This window comes from Porites lutea, chromosome 4, assembly GCF_958299795.1.
Source record: "Porites lutea chromosome 4, jaPorLute2.1, whole genome shotgun sequence".
Classification (NCBI taxonomy): domain Eukaryota; kingdom Metazoa; phylum Cnidaria; class Anthozoa; order Scleractinia; family Poritidae; genus Porites; species Porites lutea.
This window is the reverse complement of record NC_133204.1, coordinates 31,290,807-31,313,650: the sequence shown is the minus strand read 5'-3', so window position 1 is coordinate 31,313,650 and position 22,844 is coordinate 31,290,807. Positions and strand designations below refer to the sequence as shown.

The following is a 22,844-nucleotide window of genomic DNA, read 5'->3' as shown; positions in this document are numbered from 1 at the left end:
CACGTGCATTTATAAGTGTACTGTGGTACAAACAGTACGAGAATGAGCTTAGAGTACTATAGTCAATGAAACTGACATGTCACTGGCATTTTAATTTTCTAAATTTCGAAAGAATTGCCATATTAACATGGTGAAATTATAAGGGATTCTACAGTTTCAAGGGATTTTAAAATGTGGCCGTTGGCCGTATTAACGGGTGACAAGAGCTCTCTTGCGGGTGATGTATGGCCGTTTCGCAGGGCCGAAACGAGGTGACCGTATTGTCGAGGTGGTCGTTCTACTGTAAACGGAAAACCCTTCATCGATGTAACCTTACAATTTCTGGAGATGAGATTGTAAAGAAAATCAGCAAGAACATACATAGGAATAATCCTCTTTTGGCTCTTTTGAATACCGTGTGGCGTGGCAGGAATTTTTTTGGTCCGGACACTCCCATTTCCCAGTGGAAAAATCATTCGGGACTAGATTGGGGACGCAGAAGTTGGCCGATTGATGATTGCGTTTTGGAGGAAGTTCCGAACAGACTGCGGTTTGAGGACGGAGTGATTTTCTTGCCGGGAATTAATTTTGGCACATTTCAGTCAACAGGCTCAGTTCAAATGAATTAAGAACATTTCTGTTTCCTTTGAAAGTACAGTGTACGTGCGTCAAATGTTCTGTACAGGATCTGTACTTCACCTTGCTGTCTCGGTAGGTCTACAACGCGGAATTTCCTAACAGTTTCCTAATTTCAAGTTTAGACGGACCCAAGAAAACAATTTTCTTTTGTTGAACTTAGAGACAGTCCTTAGAATTCAACTGGAGAAAAATTCGCCACTATTTGACAAATTGCACAAGGTTATATGAATGTCATTCCAATGGCACACAGATGTGGCGTGCTCATACAATTTCTAAGTGTTTTCATATGACTGTAAACCAGCTAATATTAGAAGATCCAAATCACAAAAACTCGATCGTAATAAGCCAGTTTTGAATTATCAAAATTCTCACTTGACTCCGAGGCTAGCGAGAATAAAACAAAAGAAATGAATTATTCGATTTCTTTTGTTTTATAGTTCCTCATCCTCGTAGCCAAGATTGAATTCTAATAATTGAAGACGCCACTGTAGTCCTCCTGTAGTCGTCTATCCCACAACAAGAGCCCACAACTATGAATTGACCCAATAAAAGAGTCTGTAATTAGCAAAATATGTAACTATGTCAGTTAATTGTATGTTTTATTGTCCAGCATCTGCTCGAAGCCACTAATATGGCTGAATCCGCGAGCGAGCGGGCGGGCACTAAGATGTGCCTAACTTTCCTGCTCCGGATTTCCCGCGTTGGTCTCGCACGAAAAAAATTATCTTTGTACTGGGGTGCATTTAATAAATCCTTTATTGACCACACTAGTTCAGGATGGCTGGATATTGGCCTGGTCCCTTTTTTTACTTTTTATCGACTTCGACTTCGACTCGGTCGTGATAAAATGCAGGATATTCGAAGGACCACTTGAAAACTCGAAAGGAACTTGGCCAATGCACAATACTGACCAGCCATCTTGACCCTCCCACAATGAGGACAAAAGAGACACGCGCGACTGCATCACAGGCTATAATTTACATTAGTACTTTGAATGTATATTGTACCTGTTTGATTGTAAATTAAAACAACAGTTTTACACATTCCATAGTCACTACACAACTGGCTACAGATTTAATAGTTGGCGCCCGCGAAACAAAAAATAAATATATAGAAGTCAATATCCCAGTGGAACATTCGATACAACTTCACACATCTTCAGTTTTCTTCATCATTCTTCTTAAGGTTGTTATGTTGGACCGGTTAATGTTGAAAACTTATTTAAATCAACTTGACCTAATGCAATATCACTAAGGAGGTGTGATCAGGTCAATTATTCAGACTTTATTCAACTTATGATAGTTTGCATAAAAAATACAACAGATTGTTATCAACGTGAGGAAACATAGCAGCACACGGAAAAAGTTTCCCTTTCAAAGAAGTCAAGATGTCTTTCAAGTTTTTACGGGCTTCGTCAAGTGTGATTGAATGCCACGTTGTTCTTCTTGATAACTCACAATTCGTCGCTATGTTTGACCAAGAAACGGTTGTGGGAGACGAGCTTTTCGAAAGAGTGTGCGAAAGACTTAAAGTCCCATCGTATGACAGGCAGTACTTTGGTTTACAGTACATTGATAACGAAGACGGAGATGTCAACTGGCTAAATCTGGATAAAGAAATTCGTTCACCCAGAAAATCGAATCCGTTGATGTACCAGTTTGCAGTGAAAGTATTTCCCAAAGACCCTCTTCAGTTGGATCAGAACATGCAAAAACAGATTCTTTTGCAGTTGAAAGGGCTGATCAACAGAGGCAAGTTCAACCTACCCGTAAGTAAACATGCGTCAATCGACGGCTTCTTCGCGCAAGCGATGCTCGGAGATTTCATCCCCAAGCAGCACAAGGCGGGTTATTTAGAGACTTTACTCGGAATATTCTATTGTCCTCCAACCGGTATAAACTCCGATGGGGACATCGACGAAGAAAAATATGAGCTTATGGTGCGGGATTTGCATAAATCTCACCGCGGGATGACCCGAGAGAAAGCTGTGTCGCATGCCCTTGATATCTGTAAAGAGTTACCCAACTATGGTGGCTGTGTGTACTATGGAGGGACTGATCTTGACAGCGGGGATGAGGTTGTTTTGTCCGTTTCTATTCAAGGAATACGCATCTGCCGTCTAAAGAACAAATTTCCTGAAGTCGGCGAAGTATGTCACCATTTCCAGTGGCGCGACGTTATCTCCATTCTTTGTGACGATGCAAAGTTGTACGTGCACCTGGCAGGAGGGGCAGCTGATGATAACGACGAGGACATGTCATATCGTGCGTTCCGATTCAAGAAAGGCTTGTACAGCCACAAGGTCGCGCATCGCTTTAAAAAGGACGCAGAAAATCACCAGAACTTTTTCTTTGAAGAGAACCCTGAAAGAGCAAGAACCATGAGAAGCCTTTCCGTGGATGTGAAATCCTTGAAAGGGATTCGTAATCTGCGTTCCGGATCAGTAGGATCAGGCCGTCAGTTTCTTGCGTCTAAAATGACTCTTCCTTTCAAGAGACAAACAACGAAGAAGTAATTTAAGGAAGTTGCTAATCCATATGATCGTTGTATTTGTAAGCACATGAACCATGAGCAAATCATTCTCAATAAGCTAGGCCAGATATAGTTACAAAGACACAAAAAAAGGACCATCTTTATACTGATTTTTTTCCTTTGGCTTTCTGAGCGTTTGGGAAACTTCATGTTGTTTTATGTTAGTTATTCCCAACATCCACTTTCAACGCCTCTGTGCTGATATTATCCTGATGCTATCCCTTTGCTTGGGTAATTCTTAAACAGAAAGTTCCGTCAATGGATCAACAACAAGGGTTCTGCAGATCCCGGTTACACTTAAGAGATATGTCAGATAAGTTTTTTATTTATGGAATCCCCGACTTGATTAAATAATTTTCGTGTTTAATGTTCATTGAATTATTTGCAGAAAATGGCCTGAAACTCAAAGACCATTCCTGATCGTGAGTAGTGCCATCCATGTTTGGCTCTACAACTTTGCATAAATGTGCGGACGACTCCACCATAATTGCACCTGTGTGGAGGGATACGGACTGTTCGAACGAGTTAGTGAAGCAGTTCTTAGAATGGTCAAAAAAACAACTGTATGACCTGCAATCCTAGTAAACGTAAAGAACTTGCCTTTATGAAAAAAGGCAATGCACAGATCTTTGATAGAGTAGCTGGAATACCTCGGGTCAAGGATGTTGTTTTGCTGGGTGTTACTTTTCAGTCCGACACCAGATTTAACATTCATGTAAAAAATAAACTCACAAAGGCAGACAAGTCTCCACGTACTCAGGACGCTTAGAAGAGATGGGTGCAATCAGAAAGAAATTGACTACCTATTCAATTCCATTGTACTACCTAACATCTCATACGGGCTTGCGGCGTATAGAGCGGCTGAAGCTGAACTAACAACGATCCAGCGTTTTTTTGGATAGATGTAAGAAAGGTAGGTACATCTCGCATAGCATTGATATCCACGATCTTTTAGAAAAACAAGATAAACAAATACGCACTAAAGTTATAGGCTCAGAGGGTCACCCGCTTTATGACATGTTGCCAAAGGTTAAGAACACTAGGTACTACCTTAAACGAAAATCAACGGTGAAACCTAAAGTAAACACGACGCGTTTTACGTCTTCTTTAGTTTAGTTTTTAGTTTTATTAGATTTTAATTGCCATTTCATGTACCCTAGCTTGCTTTTTATATTTAACAATTTTGTAACATGGGATATGTATGTTTATCTTATGAAATAAAGACCTGTTATTATTATTATTATTATTATTATTCAAATTATTATTATTGTTATTACGTTTTTCGAATACACATGAACAGTAACGTGACGACAATGGTTCAAGTCACAAAATTTGATGTGGTAAACTGACTTTTATGGATGATAAAAACTAATATAAAAACAAACAAGCTATCCTTTTACAGACTGCCGGAAAAAAATGCCATCACCGTGACTTTATTAAACATACTTCATGCAAGTGGTCTGACGAAGAACTTTCCTTCGCTTGCAGGGGCGTAACCAGGAGCACAACTTTTCAAATTTCCTTTCTCCCTCCGTTAAGTCCCAAATCTATTACTCCCTGATTAAAGGTGAGGTTACGCTACAGTGTATAATCCAAAGCGTTTTATTTTCTATGAAATGACGTCAGAAAGTTGCAGATTTCGTTGTCGACTTTTTGGGTTTGTTTAACAATTAATGAATGAGGCTGAGTATCTTATGAAGAAGTATGGAGCTCGAGGAGGGTGTTATCTGTCGAAGCCGTGGGCCGAGGCGGATAACACCCTCCGAGTTCTCCATAATTCTTCAAATGATACTAAAGCCGAATTCATTAATTGTTTTATTTTTCATTCAAAATAATTCCTAGTTTAAAAACATAGCTAAAACAAGCTTACCTGCATCGATAGTTTACGTTTAGGTTTGTCTAGCTCCGAAAATATTCTCCAAATAGCAGATGTCGCCCTCCGAGTTGTCTTCTTGCTGTTTTTAATATGTTTTTAACCATTATTTCGCCTAGTTCCAGCTGTAGTTCTTACTCTTCATCTGAAACGAGTGGGCGCCGTTTTAGTTTTTACAACGAAAACAACTCAATCTCGTCCCCAGGTCTTCTCGGTTAACGGTGCATTAACATGTAGAAGGCTGCATTTTTGACGTCATTTCCTCGTTAAAAACAAAATTCTTCCAGATTTGGTCATCAGTAACTGGTTGTGGTGAATTATGCGTGTGCTCTTAGCCAATCGGAATTGGGGAAATATTTTGAATGAATAATAATATAAATTATTGCTTTAGTAGTTAAGTATCTCAAACTTTTATTTACAAATGATTGATTTCTTGTTTGCCACATTGTCTTTGACTGACAAAAGCACTCTACGCTGATGTAGTCTTTACCAGTATATTCTATATTTTCAAGAGCCATAAGGGCTCTTGATATTTTTATTACTCTCGACTCGCTTCAACGGCATTATCAGGTACGCACGTGCGTAGCGTACGTACAGGTAGCTACGCCTCTGGCTCGTCAGGAGCTGGTAATCGGCTCCTGTGCTCGCATAAATTGCAAAAATTTTTCAGGTTTTTTCAGGGACGAATCTGACGATCGTGTATGCGCACTTGTTATGGACATTTTCCTGGGCACCTGCAAGTGGGCTCGATTTTTGCTAGTCGCGGGCTCATTTCCCGAACAGCGGCTGGTACTCGAACCTAACATGTAACTCGAAGGGATATTAGTTCCCAGACCCTTGACCGTGTGACAAAAAGTAATAATTAATGCATGAAACCGAGGTTAAAAAATGTAAATATCAAAACAGTTCCAAGCTATCCGGAAGATTCTTGATATGTTGGAAACTTTAGTGTTCTGATGATCTTGTCTTTCCGTCCTTTTTTCTGCTCAGCATCACAGCTCTTATCACCTTCTTCTCTCCTCTTTTAAAACGTTGTTTTCGGGTTTCAAAGTCCGTTTATTGGTTTATTATATTGTAAGTATTGAGTTAGCCCGGAAACTCGGCTGATATTAGTAGCCAACCAAAATCTCCGAAAATAGCATATATATTTCGCAAGTATTTTACGTTTGGCCCCGGGAGGGTGCTCCCTTATATAAGCTATATAAGTCTGTGCTGCCCCATCGGTTAGCGTTTTTGCGCCGTTTTGGTCTGAAAACGGGTATACACTTCCCCCATTTTGGTCTGGAATCGGGTATGGTTTTCAAGGGACCTACGGGAGGGTATGAACTTATTTAACGTTTCAATTCCAAATAAGTAAGAACGAAAAAGAAATATGCGAATTCGAAACAGATGTGAGGAATTTTTTTCGTTTGCACTCTAATCTAAGTAATACTAACATAATTTCTGCCTAAAGGCCAGGTCCGAAAACGGGTCTGGAAAATGACATATTTTGGTCTGAAATAGGGTCCGGATTTGGAGAACCGGGCGGCATACCCCCCGGGACTTTTGAGGACGTTATAATAGCTGTATTATTTGTGATTCTTGGATTAAATTATTGAAATCATTAATATCTTACCTAATCACTGAGCTCATCGAACATGATGCCGTGTTGTAATGTATTTTATAGAGATTTTATCAATGAGGACATACGTAAAGAAATAAAGAAACAAAAATAAAATATCGAGAATAAAAATAATTGCAGAGTTTAACTTGCTATGACATCATTATCAAGTGACAAGACAAAAAAGAAAACGGCGACAAAATAAAAACAAAAAGGTAACCTATCAAAAAAATATGACATCATGTAGCAGTCGGATGGCTTTGCAGTCACGCACTGAGTTTTCTGTCACAAACGGGCGTTCTCCGTTGTCTCTGATCGTATTGTACATCTTTGATAAATATGCAGGTGTAATATAAATAAACATTTCCTTGTAGGAAAATATTCAGCTTTTTTAAACTTAAAGGCAGCAATGGCAGTTGTCAGCGTCCGCCAGAAGACCTAGAAATTTGTGTACGTCATAGAGGAACATTCGATAAGGTTTCAACTTCTGTTTATTTACCGTTGCCAATCGCCAGTAACCTGATATATTAAATTAGAAGTAGCACGTACATGACACCCAGTGCAATATAACCAAAGGAGGTGTGTCCCTGTGTGTGAATTATTGAGAAAGGAAATAACTTGCTACGATAATTTCAAGAAAACTACAACAGCTTGTTTCCATACACGCGGCGAGAATAACAGAAAAGCCAGAAAAGACAGTATCCTACAACACGCAGGGGTAAATCTGTTTAAGACGAGTAGTGATATTTGTAACCTCCTTTAAAATATGTCTTTGAGGTTCCTTCGGTCAACTTCAAGTGTCATTGAATGCCACGTTGTTCTTCTTGATAACTCACAATTTGTCACAACATTTGGCCAAAAGACAGTCGTAGGAAGAGAACTTTTCGATAGAGTGTGCGAGAGACTTCGAGTTCCCGCAGGTAGTAGGCAGTATTTTGGTCTACAGTTCATAGATGGCGCTGATGGAGATGTCAACTGGCTACATCTAGATAAAGAAATCCGTCCACCCAGAAAATCGAATCCGTTGATGTACCAGTTTGCAGTGAAAGTATTTCCCAAAGACCCTCTTCAGTTGGATCAGAACATGCAAAAACAGATTCTTTTGCAGTTGAAAGGGCTGATCAACAGAGGCAAGTTCAACCTGCCGGTAAGTAAACATGCGTCAATCGACGGCTTCTTCGCGCAAGCCATGCTCGGAGATTTCATCCCCAAGCAACACAAGGCGGGTTATTTAGAAGCTCTACTCGGATTGTTTTACTGTCCTCCAACAGGTATAAACTCCGATGGGGAGATAAGCGAGGAAAATTATGAGCTTATGGTGCGGGATTTGCATAAATCTCACCGCGGGATGACCCGACAAGATGCTGTCTCGCATGCTCTTGATATTTGTAAAGAGTTACCCAACTATGGTGCGTGTGTGTACTATGGAGGCACCGATCTGGACAGTGGGGATGATGTTGTTTTCTGTGTTTCAATTTACGGAATGCGCATCTGTCAGCCGAAGAACAAATTTCCTGAAGTCGGCGAAGTATGCCACTCCTTCAACTGGCGTGACATTATTTCCATGATGTGTGACAACTCGAAGTTCTACATTCACCTCACGGGGTCCGGTGACAACGAAGGTGAAAACATGACGTGTCGCGCGTTTCGTTTCAGTAAAGGTTTGTACGGTTACAAAGTCGCCCAGCGCCTCCGAGAAGACGCCGAAAATCACCAAAAGTTTTTCCTTGAAGACAATCCTGAAAGAGCAACTATCATAAGAAGCCTCTCCTTGGATGTGAAATCCTTGAACAGGATTCGTAGTCTGCGTTCAAGATCAGTAGGATCAGGCCGCCAGTTTCTTGGGGCTAAGATGACACTTCCTTTTAAGAGACAAACATCGAATTAACGAGAACAATCCCCGGGGACAATCATCTTTACCGGAGTCAAAGCCACTCATGATTTATAGCGCAGGCGTGCATGTTATCAGCGACCGCGCGAGGGCGTGCGGGCATAATACACGCAAGCACTTGAACGAAACAGAGAAAATTTCCCCTTGACTTGTTTCCACTTTCCAGCCTTACTAAGTTTCGACTCGACTGACTGAATAGAAACTTAATTCCTGCAGTCTACTACGCACCGGGTAGAAAGGGATCTGATCAAAATAAAGAAATAGTATAGTAATAACAGGTTACAACACTCCATGAATATGAAAGCCTCGGTAAAACGGGCGCTGAAGAAAAACGTGCCACTTTCTTGTTTTGCAACATTGCTACAGAGCGTGTTGAAAAGCGATTTTGCGCGTTTTTCTACCCAAACCTGCCTTCCAACAAATGAAGGTTGCTGAAAGTTACATGAATAGTATTCGTGCAACTTTCAGAGTACTGACTTGTGACTGGATAACCTTACGCGCAAGTCACGCAATATACGGGAGTTACCTAACTTGCTGCAAAACGAGTTTGCCTTAGACCAGTAAAACGAGCATCATATGTAAAAATTTTGATGTAAAAAATAAACTTAAAGGAGCTGTGTCACGAAATTCAGCCAAATTAGGAAATTACAAAATGCCCGTTTACAGTCGAGGCAGGTCAAGCTATTAATGAATTGATTATTTGAAAAATGAATCTGTTAGTCGTTCCGGTAACTAGTGTTAAATTCAAATCGGCATTCCTGCATGCGTACTGAGCAGTGAATATTTTACGAGAACTTCTCTGTATTTGGGCAGATTGAAAATCTTTAAATGGGTTAAATTTCATGGAAGACATTTACGTCAAATTCAGGGAAACTTAGCTGGTAGAAATTTCGGAACTGAATCGCATGTGAATTCACGGCTCATTACGCATGCAAGAATGCAGACACGAATCTGAAATCTACAACTACCAACGGATTCAACTTTCGAATAATAAATTCATTAATGTAATCGTGGGGGGTACGCTTGACTTGGGTTGACTGTAATTAAGAGAAACATAAAGATAACCACTTAAACTCTAAACGAGGGTTAAAATAACATAACAGAAACAACAGATGCCACGGGTGGGCAAAACTGAAGAAGATTGAAACGGATTGAAATTAGGGTTTTTGAAAACTGTTCAGCCCAACAGTTTTTCAAAGTTGATCCCTGCTGCTTGCAACTTCAAAAATAATGCTCAGGAGACATATTTGTTTGTCTCGGATCTCTGATTTTGTCATTTACCTGTAATTTCTTTGCTTACTTTAAGTTCCATAGCGATTGAGGGTGAGTGATTGGCAAAATTAAACAAAATGACCTGGACTACCGTGACACAGCCCCTTCAAACTAGTTAAACTACTATCTACTTTCTGCAACAAATTTTCGCAACCTGTAACAACCTTATTTGTGGTGAGGCTGGTTTGAACGTGGCTAGTAAAACGTGCAACATTGCTTTTAAACCTGTTTCGCTGCAATGTTGCCAAACAAGTTGCACGTTTTTGTTGCCCGCTGTTTTACTGTACCTTAAGGTCAAGTAATACAGGCAACATTTTCGCACAACTTGTCGCGCAACATTGTTGCGTTGCAAGTTGAATAGCGTTGTTGCCCGTATTACCACCCTCGCTCTCAACTTGTCACGCTACAAATTTCGATGTTGCAAGTTGTGGCAACATGTTGCGCAAAGTAGACCTGAGTTCTACTTTTTGCAACAAACTTTCACTTTTATTATTTGCATCACAACTTGCTTCACTTCACAACACTCGTGACTGGTCAATTTTCCCGCACCAAAAACGCGGGAAAGATGGTGAGTAAGCGCGAGCTTGACCTCGGGCATATCCGATTTGGGTAGGAAGTAAACATGGCCGAAGTTGTGGAGGTTGAGAATGTTGAGACCCAACATTGTGAATTTATTAGTGAAAAAATGTCAGAGGCCCAAAGAAAAGATTTGTGCAAAGAACTTAAAAAGCACCCATGTCTGTGGGAAACTTGTGGACCAGAGTACAAAAGCAAGCCACGGAGGTCAAGAGCTCTGGATGAGTTATGTCAAAAATTTAACGTTTCACCAAACTGCCTGAAAAAACAACTACATAGCCTTAGAACGGCATTGACAAGGGAAGTCAAAAAAGAAACCACAGAAGGTCAAAAAGCCATTTTGTTTGCTGACACAAAAACACACTATTGACCAATCACAACGCATGATTTTCTTAAAGAGCCGCAACTTGCAACATCGAAATTTGTTGCGTGACAAGTTGAGAGCGAAGATGGTAATACGGGCAACAGCCCTTTTCAACTTGCAACGCAACAAAGTTGCGAGATAAGTTGTGCGAAAATGTTGCCCGTATTACTTGACCTTTAAGCGTCTAGGCGGTTATTTGAGATTCTGGCATACAGTGAAGCCTCGGTAATAACCAAGGGCTAAGGGACTGGCAAAATTTACCGCGAGGATTCTTTTTCATATATTTTACGTTTACTGGGGTAAAGAAAATCGTCGTTAAACCCGAGGTCTTTGTATAGACTAGAGGTTCGTTATGTCGACACGAGGTTCCACGGTACTGATAAGACGTTTATTCACGCACATCCTTCATCCTGTTTTCCATATGCTTTGTATAGTAATGACAAAGCAGAATTTGTTTAAACTCTACACAGGAAATCAACTCTGTACTGGCAAACTTGTATTTAGCGGTCACCCCAAGCATTACTTACATCAAACGTCACAAACAACAAAAATGAACCGTTTAAAAAAAGGGTTATAGGCTACCAAGAAACTAGCGCAGAAAATCCGTACTGATAACGCGTTACTACTCAGATCTGGGTAGTGCTTTTTATTGGTTCAAGCAAATTTTCAGCACAGGTCAGTTTTAAAGAAATTCGTGGCCATGATTTTCGGGCCTTTTTTAAGTGAACGCTATAATTAATAGATTAGAGGGTGACTGCTGAATACAGGTTTGACAGTGTATGTTCAGCAAAAACGACGATGAGGAAGAAGATATTGGATGATAGTGTTGGAGTGCATTCATTCCAAGTAAAACGCGGAAAGCAAAATGTGATTGTCCCCTATGAGAAAAGACTATTTACCTAAGCTTTCAAAAAAAAAAATGTTTCCATCAATTTGTCAATATCCTTTGTTTGAAATTTTGCCTAATTATCATAATTAGGCACAAGACAACCTCAGGATTTCCATTCGGGGAAAATTTCTTACGGTTTCAAGTCTCCTGGCGTGAGAGTTGCTGTGATCAATCAGATTTTCCAAACAGGTCTTTAAAATACTTGAGTTCTAAGCTCTCCGCCGAATTGCGGTGGTGGTTTACACGAATTACTGTAGCTTGAGTACTTTGTAGACTATATTTTCATCAGCTTAATCATTGTTGTAAGATATGTATATACGGTTAATTATGAAAAGCTTAAAAATTACGTCTCAGCCAGTGAGTCGTTTAAAATTAAGACCCTATTAATTTTTATTGAAAAGCTTATGCCTTCGCAAGGCAACAAACGTGTGTCTTATTAAGAAAAAAAGGTAAACCTGAAAAATCATAATATCGATATGTTCAAGGGAAGTTAATTCAGTAGTTAACGTTGCTAAAGTGTAAATATATTAAGTTGTGTTATTGTATAAAAAATATTGTGGTCTGTTGAATAATGATTATAATACAAATTGCTCGCTTTTTTTTCCTGACCAGGTATTGGATGCGGATTATTTTAAGCTATTTTACAAATTGAAAGTACATTCGTTGTAAAAGCTTTAAAAAATATAGAGGCTATTTGCACGAAGACTTTTTTTTAGAATCATTTCGTTTTTTTGTTTTCAATTAGGCTTAAAGTGCTACTACGATCAAATTTGGGAATTTGTTTTTGATTACATATTTCGAAAATGTATGTAAAAGTGACTTACCGTGCCAAGTTTGGAGTCCAAATTTGATCTGGAAGTGTGTTTATTTGCACGGCAATTTTCGTAAATGTCTTGCCGCCATTACTCGATTCAAAAAATGACCGGGAGTAGTATTTGAAGGAGTTGGGGCGAGATGTGACGTAGAAACATCAACACGGCAAAACAAGGCAAACAAACGTGGCTAATTTCGCATGCAGGACGAGATATTTTTGGAAGCTTTTGGAGGTTCTTTCTTCGCTTTTTTGACTTAAAGCGAAAGTATGCCTGGTAGACGTTGTGTTGTTCAGGACTGTGGAAACGTAAAGAAAGATGAATTGGGGATTTCTATTCATAATTCTCCTGATTCGGGCAGCGTTAGATTAAAGTGGAAAAGGTTCGTGTACATTCATCGGAAGGATTTCAACCCAGTAAGAAAATTTGCCGTGTGATCGGAGCATTTTACAAGGGATTGTTTTACGCTTGCTTTTCCGATGAAAGACATGAAAAGGAATTTGAAGAAGGGGACGTTTCCAACCATTTGGAAAAAATCCTCTCAAACACTATCAAAGCGGAGTCGACGATCGGTGAGTGAAATTACAATGTATTTGCGCAGCTGTGCTTATCACCATTATATTTATTTCCCCATTTACCTGTGACATGATTTTTTCTGGCATCGTTGTTCAATATTCGTGTAATGAATGCTCTGACTATTTGGACTTCCCATATTGTTGCATGTGTTTTTATACTTTTCTGCTTTCTTCTCATAGTTATAGTAAAACGGGCATTTGCGCTGAGTGGACGTGAAGTCAATTCCCAGACCTTTCCACTCAAGCGTAAAATTTAGAAAAAGTGAAGCTACATAGAAATCCGGCTCTCTATTTTTTGAGAGATTATCTTGCTGTTACTCTGAGATTTGACAGTACTCCAAACTTCCCTCCAAGAAATCTTACAGCAAATTAAGAGTTACACGCGAGTCTTTTAAAACGACCAAAAATGGACTTAGTCTGATTTCTACATTCTATAAGTTCAGTTACCGTTTGCGGGTTTTTTTTTTTCGTTTGTATTTTAATTCTATTTTCACTGTCTGCAAATGATGCATACAGTTTAAGGCAAAGATGTGGTTAAACCTTGCTTCCATTTCTAGTTTTGAAAACATCGACATAAAGCTCAAATTTAAACTTGTTTTGAAGGGGAGATATAAAAAATGGTCGTAACTATTTTCATTTTTAGCTACTAAATGAAATTCTGGCTGGTCAAACTACTAATGAGGATACAGAGGAAGAAGACAATCCTGAAGAAGAGGTGATCTCTTTGAAAGGAAGTTCTGCACCTGAGGAGAGTGCTGACACTATGGGGGCTCCCAATCTCAACCCTGAGGAGTCTCCAGAAGGCGAGGTTGTTCTGAATACAAGTCAGGGTTCTTTGCTTGAGGTAAATCCTGAAAAGGAAGGCTACATCCCCGAGACTGAGACGGGTGAGATAAGTGTTGATGCTGAGATGGCTTCAGAGGTCCTAGGTACTCCTGGTGATAAGACAGCTCTCGAGAGCCAAGGGATTTCAGGCACTGATGAGGTTACCAAGACCATGCAGATCCTGGAGGCTCAGGGAATCGAAAAAGTGCAGGATATGGATGAAGTTATGCAGATTGATGAATCATTAACGATTCCTCAACTTGAACAGGTTTCTATGGTAGGCGCATAACTCTAATTAATGTTTACTTGCATCTTTGTATTATCATAACAATGGAAAACTACATGTGCAGTTATTTTACAACAATACTAAAACACAAAAATTCTAAAGTCTTGTTATTACAGCCTGTATTAATGTTGAAAGTTTGTTTTTTGTAGGATACTCCAACTGGACATGCTGGGAATTGCACAACATGCAAAACCCTGAGGAGTGAGGTGACTCAGTTAAGGGGAAAAGTCACAAGACTGAAGAGTAAGTTAATCTCCAATCAAGATCAGTGGGTTGAAACCTTTAAGAGCATACAAGAGCCGAAGCAGTTGCTGATGGTGAATGCTGGTGAGTCAACAATAATTGATGTTGATGAGTGATATAGGCATAACTGCCTATCTTTATATTTTTATTATATTTTATCAATATTTGGTTATTTAATAATAATTAAAATTTTAATGGTGATAGAATTTTTTAAATTCCATTTGTTTAAGCTATTCAAACTGATCCATGGCCAGTAACAAATGAGACAGAGTTAGGGCTAGAGGATGAATTAGAAGATGAGCAGGAAATGCAGGACGACGCGTATGAGGAGTTTGAGTGTGATGAAGACCCTACATGGAGTCCTGAAGAAATCGAAGATGTATATAAAAAACTAAAGGAAGATAATGACTCGGTGAAGACTCATCAGAACCCAAGGTACAAAGATGCAAAGTTTATTACATTTTAACATCTTAGCTCTAAGTATCCTCTGGGAAGTGATTTAGGCCTAAAACTAACTTCCAGTATGAGAGGATCTATTTAGAAACAAGAGTACATGAAATTTGTTTTTTAATTTACTCAGATAAGAATTGCAAAAAAAAAAAAAAAAGAAGAGGCACAGCCAGCCATAGACTGGAAGACCCAGGCCTTAAAATGTTTGGTTTGTCCACTCTTGTAATAAATTATGCATCGTTGGGGTGGGCTAGATAGCTTAAGGGCTCAAAGTTGTCATGTGTGCAATCAACAGAATTATTATAAAATTTAAGCATTTTTCAGGATGTATATGAGAATAAAATCCCAACCCACAATTAGCCAGGTTTACAACAAGTTGAAAAACTGGCAACACCCTGAGAAAAACAATAAAAATGTTAATCATTTTTTTGTTATTTTATTATTTCAGATGCTATGATTAAATGAGTATTTCCTTTCAATCATTTTTTACAGGTTGGATCTACAAGGAAAAAACATTCGAGAGGAACTGAAGGGAATTGTTTTCCTTTCCAAACTTCTTCTTTTGTTTCAGTTCTGCCACTTGTGCTTTTTTTCAAAACCCAAACTTTCTGTATCACAGACAGGTACCTTGTTAACCCTAGAAAGTTTCTGCAGAAACTGTAGCCAGACAAAAGTCTGGAAGAGTCAACCAGACCTGCTAGGAAAGTTTCCAGCAGGAAACCTGCTATTAAGTTTTGCAGTGCTCTGTGAGCCGAGTGAAAAGAAAGAAATGATACATTAAAACTGTAATTAAATTCAGGCTGAATTTGATTTAATTTTTATTACTTGTGTACATGAAAATTGGAGCAACATCAGAATTCCCAGCCACTAAACTTGAGTTTAACTGAAAGCTAGAAGAACAGGGCTTCACACAGTGGGCAAGTTTGTCATTCAACAAAAAGCGAGTAAGTGGCTGAGAATTCTGAAGTTTGGCCCATAAAATTAATTGCTTACGGACAAGTATTCAAGCAACTACTGTAGGTCCTTCTTGGCCCCAAAAGCATACATGACACTCTTCAAGAACAAACAGTGCATTTATTATTCATTTTCTTCATCTTCGAATCCACGAGTAATGGCCATTTTGACTCGGAAATTGTTTCCTGATTTTTTTGTAGGCACAACAGGGCAAGGGGTATCGCCTGGAACTACCAATATAACTCCACAGCAGTCTTGTAAATTGGCGATAGGCCACAGACCTCAGGAATCTAGTTAGAGAAATGAGATCACTGTTAATTCAAGGAGGGATTGGATGGAGATAAATAAATACTCCTTTTAAAAATAAGCAGTTGTGGCAATAAAGCCATTTAGAAAATAAAAAATGTGATTCTATGAGATCAGTCCACGGCGATAAGCTTAGATGTATCAATTATTCAATGCTATGTAAGGTTCGATCGTTCCGATACAAAGTCAACAATACCCCAACTTACTCATCATCACTTTTGTTGCTTTGCCCACGAACAGTTGTGTACGACTTTCCAGCTCGCGTTTTTAAGCCCAGTGCAGCCACTTCTAATACGTGGCGGTTTAAGCAGACGCTTTCAAACCCTGGATGGAGGGTTATGCATACGGTGCGGTCTCCAATGGCTTCTTCCATGACCTCTTCGCAGCGATCGATCTCTTTGCAGCAAATGCACTCCTGTGCTTTTGTAACAAGGCTGACAGAGCAGTTCGAGCACGAACACCTGCAAAATAATGTGAAAAATTCGTCAAACACAAGAAAAATACGTCTGTATAAAATTATTAATTGTCTGACCTCTTCAATAAAACTATCGCATAAAATCAGGACTACAGCTAATCACATAGCAACGAAATTGTAAACTTAAACAAAACACATAGTGGCGTTCGTCACGCGCACGATTTAACGACGGGTATGTTGAAATTGGAAAATAAAAATATAAATCTACATTCCATGATAATACCATACCATTCATTCGCTGGCACCTCTCCCGAATATCTTCGTTGAAACTGTTGTTCCTCTTCTTCTTCGCGATGAACTCTTTCGTTGTAGTCCGCGGCTTCTTCCTCGGTAGCAAGGGGTTCGCAACTGTAGTCGTACGGCGCAAATTCAGACAATTCCCCAATCACTTCGTCAACTGTAAAACTTTCTAGATCACTTTCAGATGTGCAGGAATTCTTGTTAAAAGAAACTCACAAACTTTTCCCAAATGCGAATCTTTTGGTTGATGTTTCTACGTCACAGTGCATAAATCACGTGGTCAAACGCCCGACCGCTTTGCGGAGATCTCGCGGGCTATTGTTTTGCGAACTTTGTAATGGCGGACGGTATTTACGCACTTTTCAGTGGGAAATTTCCAGCCCCCGTACGCAAGTATCGTTCCAATTTTTCGCTATTTGTATAATTTTGAACATATACAAAAGATTTATGTTAAAAAAACTCGGAAACAAAAACAAAAATTTTCGTCGTAGTAGCATTAAAGTATAGAGGCGTCCCAAGTGGCATACTGCTCGTGAGCATGTGATAGGAAAGTCAGAGATCTTGAATATATTATCGTGCCAGAGGGTTTTCATTGCAGTTGAAAATTGGATGCCGAGGTGTTCTCGAACAAGCGGGCTTATTTCGCCTCAGAACGAGAACCTTTGAAGCTAAAAGCTGTCAAGCGGTTTCTGCAGATGCTGTGTTTTGTTTTCTTAATATTTTTGTCGAAAATAAACGGACAAATGTAGAGTAAGTTGGATAAATATAGAATTTCAACGCGCTTGTCGCAGAAAGTTGGTTGTATTAAAGCGCTAACTGTGTTCGCCGTAGTTGTCCGATTAGTCATTTTCTTCCAACAATGCTTTGGGTAAGAACAACGTTTCAGTCAAGAGGTAGTCTGTCAGCTCTCTTCCGCTATTTATGTGTTTACGTTCACAAATGTGTTAGCCTGTCATTTTAGCATTAAATTTGACCAACATTTTGTGGAGAGATTTCTACGGTCACGATTGCCTTCAAACGTGCAGACATAAAACTAGAGAGCTCTGAGGCTTATTTGCTGAAGTTAGGGAAAAATCTGTCATGGGATTTCGAAGTTATTTTCATTTTTCGCAAAAATGAGGTTTTAAATATATGCCGATATCTCAAAAGTTTTTAAAACCTATAAGAAAATAAATAACACTTTCTTAAAGTTCCATCATTATCTATTAAGGACGCAAAAAATCGTAGAAATCGGTTTAATCTTTTATTCTGAAAAACGCTAATCAAAAACATAACTAGGAACGGGCCACCTTAAATACCCCGTAACTTGTCATTCCACAAATAAAGACATTTACCTAAAGGAAGAACCCTAGGTACCTATTCAAGTAGAATTTTATGAAATTACACTTTTAGGAACTCAATTTTAATCCAGGCTTAGCTGCTACCAGTTTTTTAGTGGACACGACCCGAAATGATCCCCAACCCCAAATGATCCCCAAATTTTTTCACACGCGACCTGAAATGATCCTCGAGGAATTATAGGAGTGGAATGGGAAAACATTTCTATCTCGGGGATAAGATTAGAGCGTTTTAATTCTGTTTTTCGGTTAATGCGAAATGCGAAGTTTTTCGGCCATAAACGCGAAATCTTTTTTAAATGGCTAATCGACTGCACAAAGTTATTTTCAGTTATATTAATTGCCTGGAATTTACTTTTTCCGTAATAATGTGGATGCTAAAATGCTTCCAGTTTCGTCCTAGTCTCGTCCCAGTCTGTTTGAGAAAATACAAGGGGTGACAGGCTGCACATCTATACCGGCGTGAAACATTGTGTTAACCTTTTATATTTTAGCTCTAACGAACATGTCCTTCAGGGATTTTCCTTTCTTGTGGGAAATGATAGGTGGTTCTTAAAAAATTTGGCGAAGATCGCTTTGTAAATGTGACTTGTAGTTTTAATATCAGAGGAGATTATTTTAAAGCTCGATATTTTTCAATACTGTCAGCATGTTGGTCTCTTACTAATCAACTGACTGGCTTCTTTCATGCCACTACATAATGTGTGCAGTTAACTATAAGTTTACAAGCAAGACCGGCGGTTTCGAATCTTACGAATCTCATCAGTTGCTATGTGGTGGGATGGTTGAGGTGAACTTTAAAATACTCTCCTCTGATATTAAAACTACAAGTCACATTTACAAAGCGATCGAGTTTTAAAACCACATTCCAAGGACACAGCATCGTAATGTATTCAAATCATTCTTCTACCAAAGACGTGATAAATACCCAAAAGCAGTGTCAGATCTGGATATATTTAAAGGCTACGTGCTGTGTACAGCTGAACATTGTTCCCCGAGATCGCGTAAATATTAAAAGCAGATACCCTAAAATTACAGCAGCTATGGAAAAATTATTATATTTTTGAGTAGACATATATATCTCCTAAACGGGCCACAAATTCAACACGAATACGCGCGAACTTAATAAATTGTCGGTTGTACATTTTAAAGGTTCTGCTCAACTTACACAATTTTCCCCTACTGAACATAAACTTTTTCCCTACTGAACATAAACTGTACCGAGCCGTATCTTGGTCCGCTATATAGAAGCTATATCATCGATCAAATTTTAAACTGTAAGATCCTGAAAGAGTTCTCCTCAATGGAGCAATATGTAAAAGGTTTTCAAAGGTTTCACGCCGGTGAAGATGTGCAGCCTGTTGCCTAGTAATTCTAGCATCTTCGGGAATTAAACGTCATTCCATTCCATTCCGATAATTCCTCTGGGATCATTTCAGGTCACGTGTGAAAACATTTGGGGATTATTTGGGGTTGGGGATCATTTCGGGTCGTGTTTAGGTCGATTTTGGGGATCATTTGGGGTCGGGGATCATTTCGGGTCGTGTACAATTCTCAGGAAATTAAACGCTTTTATTCTCCAGTGATGTATCCTGGCTCCAGAGGTCAATTCTCGAAACACCTAGGATAAAATTAACTGAGCTTACGGTTTACGTGATTCGCCTCGAACTACCAGTAAAAAACCCCTCTGGCACCCATGGTACCACTGACGTCCCTTAACTTGATGATAAACTACAATTGTAGTATTTTAGCCTTTGAGTTTTAAAGTTGGAGGAAACGACAATGTCAAGTCTTTGCAGGTGTCTTTCAGTGATGATCTGCAAAGTCGATGTAGGATCACTGTGGGACACGTTGCACCTCACAATCTAGGGTCAAACACGTGAACAAAAAGTGGCAAATCTGATTCTAAAAGAGCACAAAGAATGCTTTAAACTTAGCCACAGGTGTTACGTGGGGTGAACTGGGAGACATCACGAAATCTTTGCTGTCAAGAACAACTGCCTCAGAGCCCCATTTGTAAACTAGACTCAGACTAAGAACCGCATCCGTCTTTGATGTTACACTTTGAATCGAAAGAGGACACTGTTTTACTTCCGACCCGTTGAAATCTACCACATGCTCTCTGAGCTCTTTTCTTAGGACATCTAGAAACTCTATGAGCTTCTCCTTCTGTGTAGCAAAAAAGACAGCGCGGAGATTTCCAGAATCTTTGTCCTCCATCTTCGTTAATGTGACATCGTGGAAACGGGTTACACATCTGTTAAGAGCATCCTTGGTGGTAGCCGTTAACATGATTGTCGACTGGAATATTCCTTTCCAAGAAATGTCTCCATTGGTGTACACTCATGCCAATGCAAGGAGGTGAAGTTCATCTTTCGATTCTTTTTTGATACAAAACAACCCAGAGTAAGTCTTTTTGAACTTGTCACACTTGACCCCCTCTCGCCAACAAAGCAAAGGAGCATTTTTTGAGTCATTCATTTCAAACCTTACCAGTTTAGATGCATCAAACTTTGCAAAATGAAGAAGGCTAAATAACACGTTGGAGACATCATGAATGGAAACTTCATCGATGTGGTCTCGATTGGCCATGTTGTCTTTAAGGCTGCAGGAAAACAAGTCAAGTCTCTTGAACAGTCTAACATCCTGCTCACAGTGCTGGAAATACGGCCTCAGATAGTTCAGCATTTGGAAAAATGCCATTCTTATGCCCCAATGGTCAATTTCCGGGTTCGACTGCTCTTTGCCATTTTCCAGGCACAATTGGTGAAGAATATTGCAGGACTCAATATAAAGTTCGATAAATTTGTTGTTCTCTTCGGCATTTCGTACACCACAAACAAAATGATCTATTTTGTCCTTAGGAAGCCCGCGTAAACCATTTTGAGGAACTGCTGACTTCCTGTCATCTAAAAAGATCTCCTTTATGTTTTGAATTAGGAAAGGAACAATGACCAGGAATGTTTTTATGATGGATTCGTCGGATGACGAACATACTTGTTGGTATTTTCTGGCAATATCTTCTGGGAGCGGACGAGGGATTTCCATAGATTGAAAAAGATACTCTACATGATTTGTGATGGAAGCTGCTCTTTCGATATCGGCGGCAGAATTTCCCAATTCGATGCAACAGTCCCTGAACACAGATCTGCAAAGGGTTTGTATTTTTTGCATGAAATAGCTCTGTGAATCAGCATTCATGCATTGTAAACCCTCAATTTTACTTGCAACCTTTATTACGTGCCTTACATGCATCTGCCCTCTTTGCGTTACTTTGTAATCTGATGAGAATAAATATCGAAAGACAGGAAACTATCAGAAGAGGAGAAAGTTATTATTACGTGTACTTGTATAAATTTACATTTATTTAATTGAAGCAAGCACATACATCAAAAATGGAGTAACATTACCCAGTTTGGCCTGATACAATCTTCACGTATCTGTAAAAACAAAGCCCTCAAAAGTAATCCAGGAAACACGGTAGGTATGATAGAAAGACGAAAAGATTCTTTTAAACTCTAAAAGTAATTTGCTTTCCGTGTTCGCATCTTTTTGGCAGAGTAACCGAAATATTGAAAACGAATAATTGATCTTTTGCAAGAAGAGCAATCCAAGTTACGCTGCCCTGATGGAGCTTAAACTTCCTTTAAGCAATTTAAAGGGAAAAAATGCTTTAGTTAACCATATGTGAATAGGATCTCTTATGTTGAAAACATAACAGTTTTATTTGTTTTATGTCCATCCGGGACCAGCAGTATGTAAGTAAAATCAAGTTCAGAAAACAACCTCAGACAACTTACCTTTTTGTTTTAAACTTCCGAGGCTTTTCCTGAGGACGGGAAGATCATCAATCAAATCTCTCCTCTTTGACCAGTGCTGCAAAATTCTTTCCAGGTCTTCGTCTTCATCCTTGTGTGTTTTCACGATTTGATTTATAGACTCTTCGGGCAACCCAAGCAACTGAGCAATAGGAATGACGTTAAAAATAGCTCCCTCTACGCCTAGTAGGCTTCGTGCATAGCCGCACAGTTCTGTGAAGAGAAAAATATTGCGCTAGGATTTAGTTAGGGGCTCACAACTTTACGTATTGCTTTCAATATTTGAATTCAATGTCAATATGCCGATCAAATAGGTTACCATCATTCGTTGCAAATTTTCCTTCCTTTTCATTGACCTGCAAATAACTGCCTACAAATAATGGTCTGCTCATGCGCATTGTCGTCCAACTTTGTTTGGCTGCAAATAATAGCTCATGTGCAAATGAAACCACCCTTTTGTCCTTCTTGCGATCGCTCCTGAGAAAAAAAAAAAAACTCATTCAAAGGCCGATTAAAAGCATTTATCTGACGCCGGGCAGTAAGTTAGTGGTCCCTAGAAGCATTCCGACGAGTCCAAATTTAAAATGACTCAAATTTTAGAACATTTATTCAGTAAACTGACTTCGCGAAGTTTCAAACCGGTGTCATTTCAGTCTAGAAATTTTTAAGTTGAGTGAACTGCAGCGAAAGAGTGCCTGGTTAAGGCATCATCCACCCTCAAGCACCCTCCCCGCGTTGATCGGCGCTAGCGCCTTTGCTTTTAATAAATAGCCCCATAAACCGTACATTTTCTGAAAGCTTAATAGTTTCAGATTATTGCTTATTCCTTTTAAAAAATCAAAACATTAACGCGATTCAGAAATGAGAAGCTTTTTGTAAAAGTGGGTGTCACTGTAAATTTAAGTCCA

The 22,844-nt window shown here is 39.3% G+C and overlaps 5 protein-coding genes across 5 annotated transcripts in view; 3 read left to right on the top strand and 2 right to left on the bottom strand.

Annotated features, from left to right (window-relative positions):
• The window catches only part of LOC140933296 (protein SERAC1-like), a 96,978-nt gene that overhangs the window by 38,883 nt on the left and 35,251 nt on the right, over nt 1-22,844 (bottom strand). The window lies entirely within an intron of this gene.
• On the top strand, nt 1,945-4,256 carry LOC140935387 (band 4.1-like protein 1). The gene has a single exon (XM_073384935.1). It carries the CDS (start codon nt 2,006-2,008, stop codon nt 3,131-3,133), a length of 1,128 nt encoding a protein of 375 aa, XP_073241036.1. The 5' UTR covers nt 1,945-2,005; the 3' UTR covers nt 3,134-4,256.
• On the top strand, nt 7,174-9,388 carry LOC140933293 (band 4.1-like protein 1). Its single transcript, XM_073382826.1, has one exon. It carries the CDS (start codon nt 7,390-7,392, stop codon nt 8,509-8,511), a length of 1,122 nt encoding a protein of 373 aa, XP_073238927.1. The 5' UTR covers nt 7,174-7,389; the 3' UTR covers nt 8,512-9,388.
• On the top strand, nt 12,382-15,587 carry LOC140933292 (uncharacterized). The gene is made up of 5 exons (XM_073382825.1): nt 12,382-12,999; nt 13,646-14,104; nt 14,263-14,440; nt 14,587-14,791; nt 15,299-15,587. The coding sequence occupies exons 1-5, from the start codon at nt 12,907-12,909 to the stop codon at nt 15,585-15,587; spliced, it is 1,224 nt and encodes a 407-aa protein (XP_073238926.1). The 5' UTR covers nt 12,382-12,906.
• On the bottom strand, nt 15,612-20,410 carry LOC140934528 (uncharacterized). The gene is made up of 4 exons (XM_073384136.1): nt 20,069-20,410; nt 16,770-16,978; nt 16,273-16,527; nt 15,612-16,050 (listed from the first exon to the last, which is right to left on the bottom strand). Exons 1-4 carry the CDS (start codon nt 20,408-20,410, stop codon nt 15,897-15,899), a joined length of 960 nt encoding a protein of 319 aa, XP_073240237.1. The 3' UTR covers nt 15,612-15,896.

Coding starts and splice junctions, on each gene's coding strand:
- LOC140935387 (XM_073384935.1), top strand. CDS start 2,006: ATGTCTTTCAAGTTTTTACGGGCTTCGTCAAGTGTGATTGAATGCCAC.
- LOC140933293 (XM_073382826.1), top strand. CDS start 7,390: ATGTCTTTGAGGTTCCTTCGGTCAACTTCAAGTGTCATTGAATGCCAC.
- LOC140933292 (XM_073382825.1), top strand. CDS start 12,907: ATGAAAGACATGAAAAGGAATTTGAAGAAGGGGACGTTTCCAACCATT. Junction 14,105..14,262: donor AACTTGAACAGGTTTCTATG/GTAGGCGCATAA, acceptor TGTTTTTTGTAG/GATACTCCAACTGGACATGC. Junction 14,792..15,298: donor AAGACTCATCAGAACCCAAG/GTACAAAGATGC, acceptor CATTTTTTACAG/GTTGGATCTACAAGGAAAAA.
- LOC140934528 (XM_073384136.1), bottom strand. CDS start 20,410: ATGTTAACGGCTACCACCAAGGATGCTCTTAACAGATGTGTAACCCGT. Junction 16,528..16,769: donor GAGGTGCCAGCGAATGAATG/GTATGGTATTAT, acceptor ATTATTTTGCAG/GTGTTCGTGCTCGAACTGCT. Junction 16,051..16,272: donor AGCAACAAAAGTGATGATGA/GTAAGTTGGGGT, acceptor TTCTCTAACTAG/ATTCCTGAGGTCTGTGGCCT.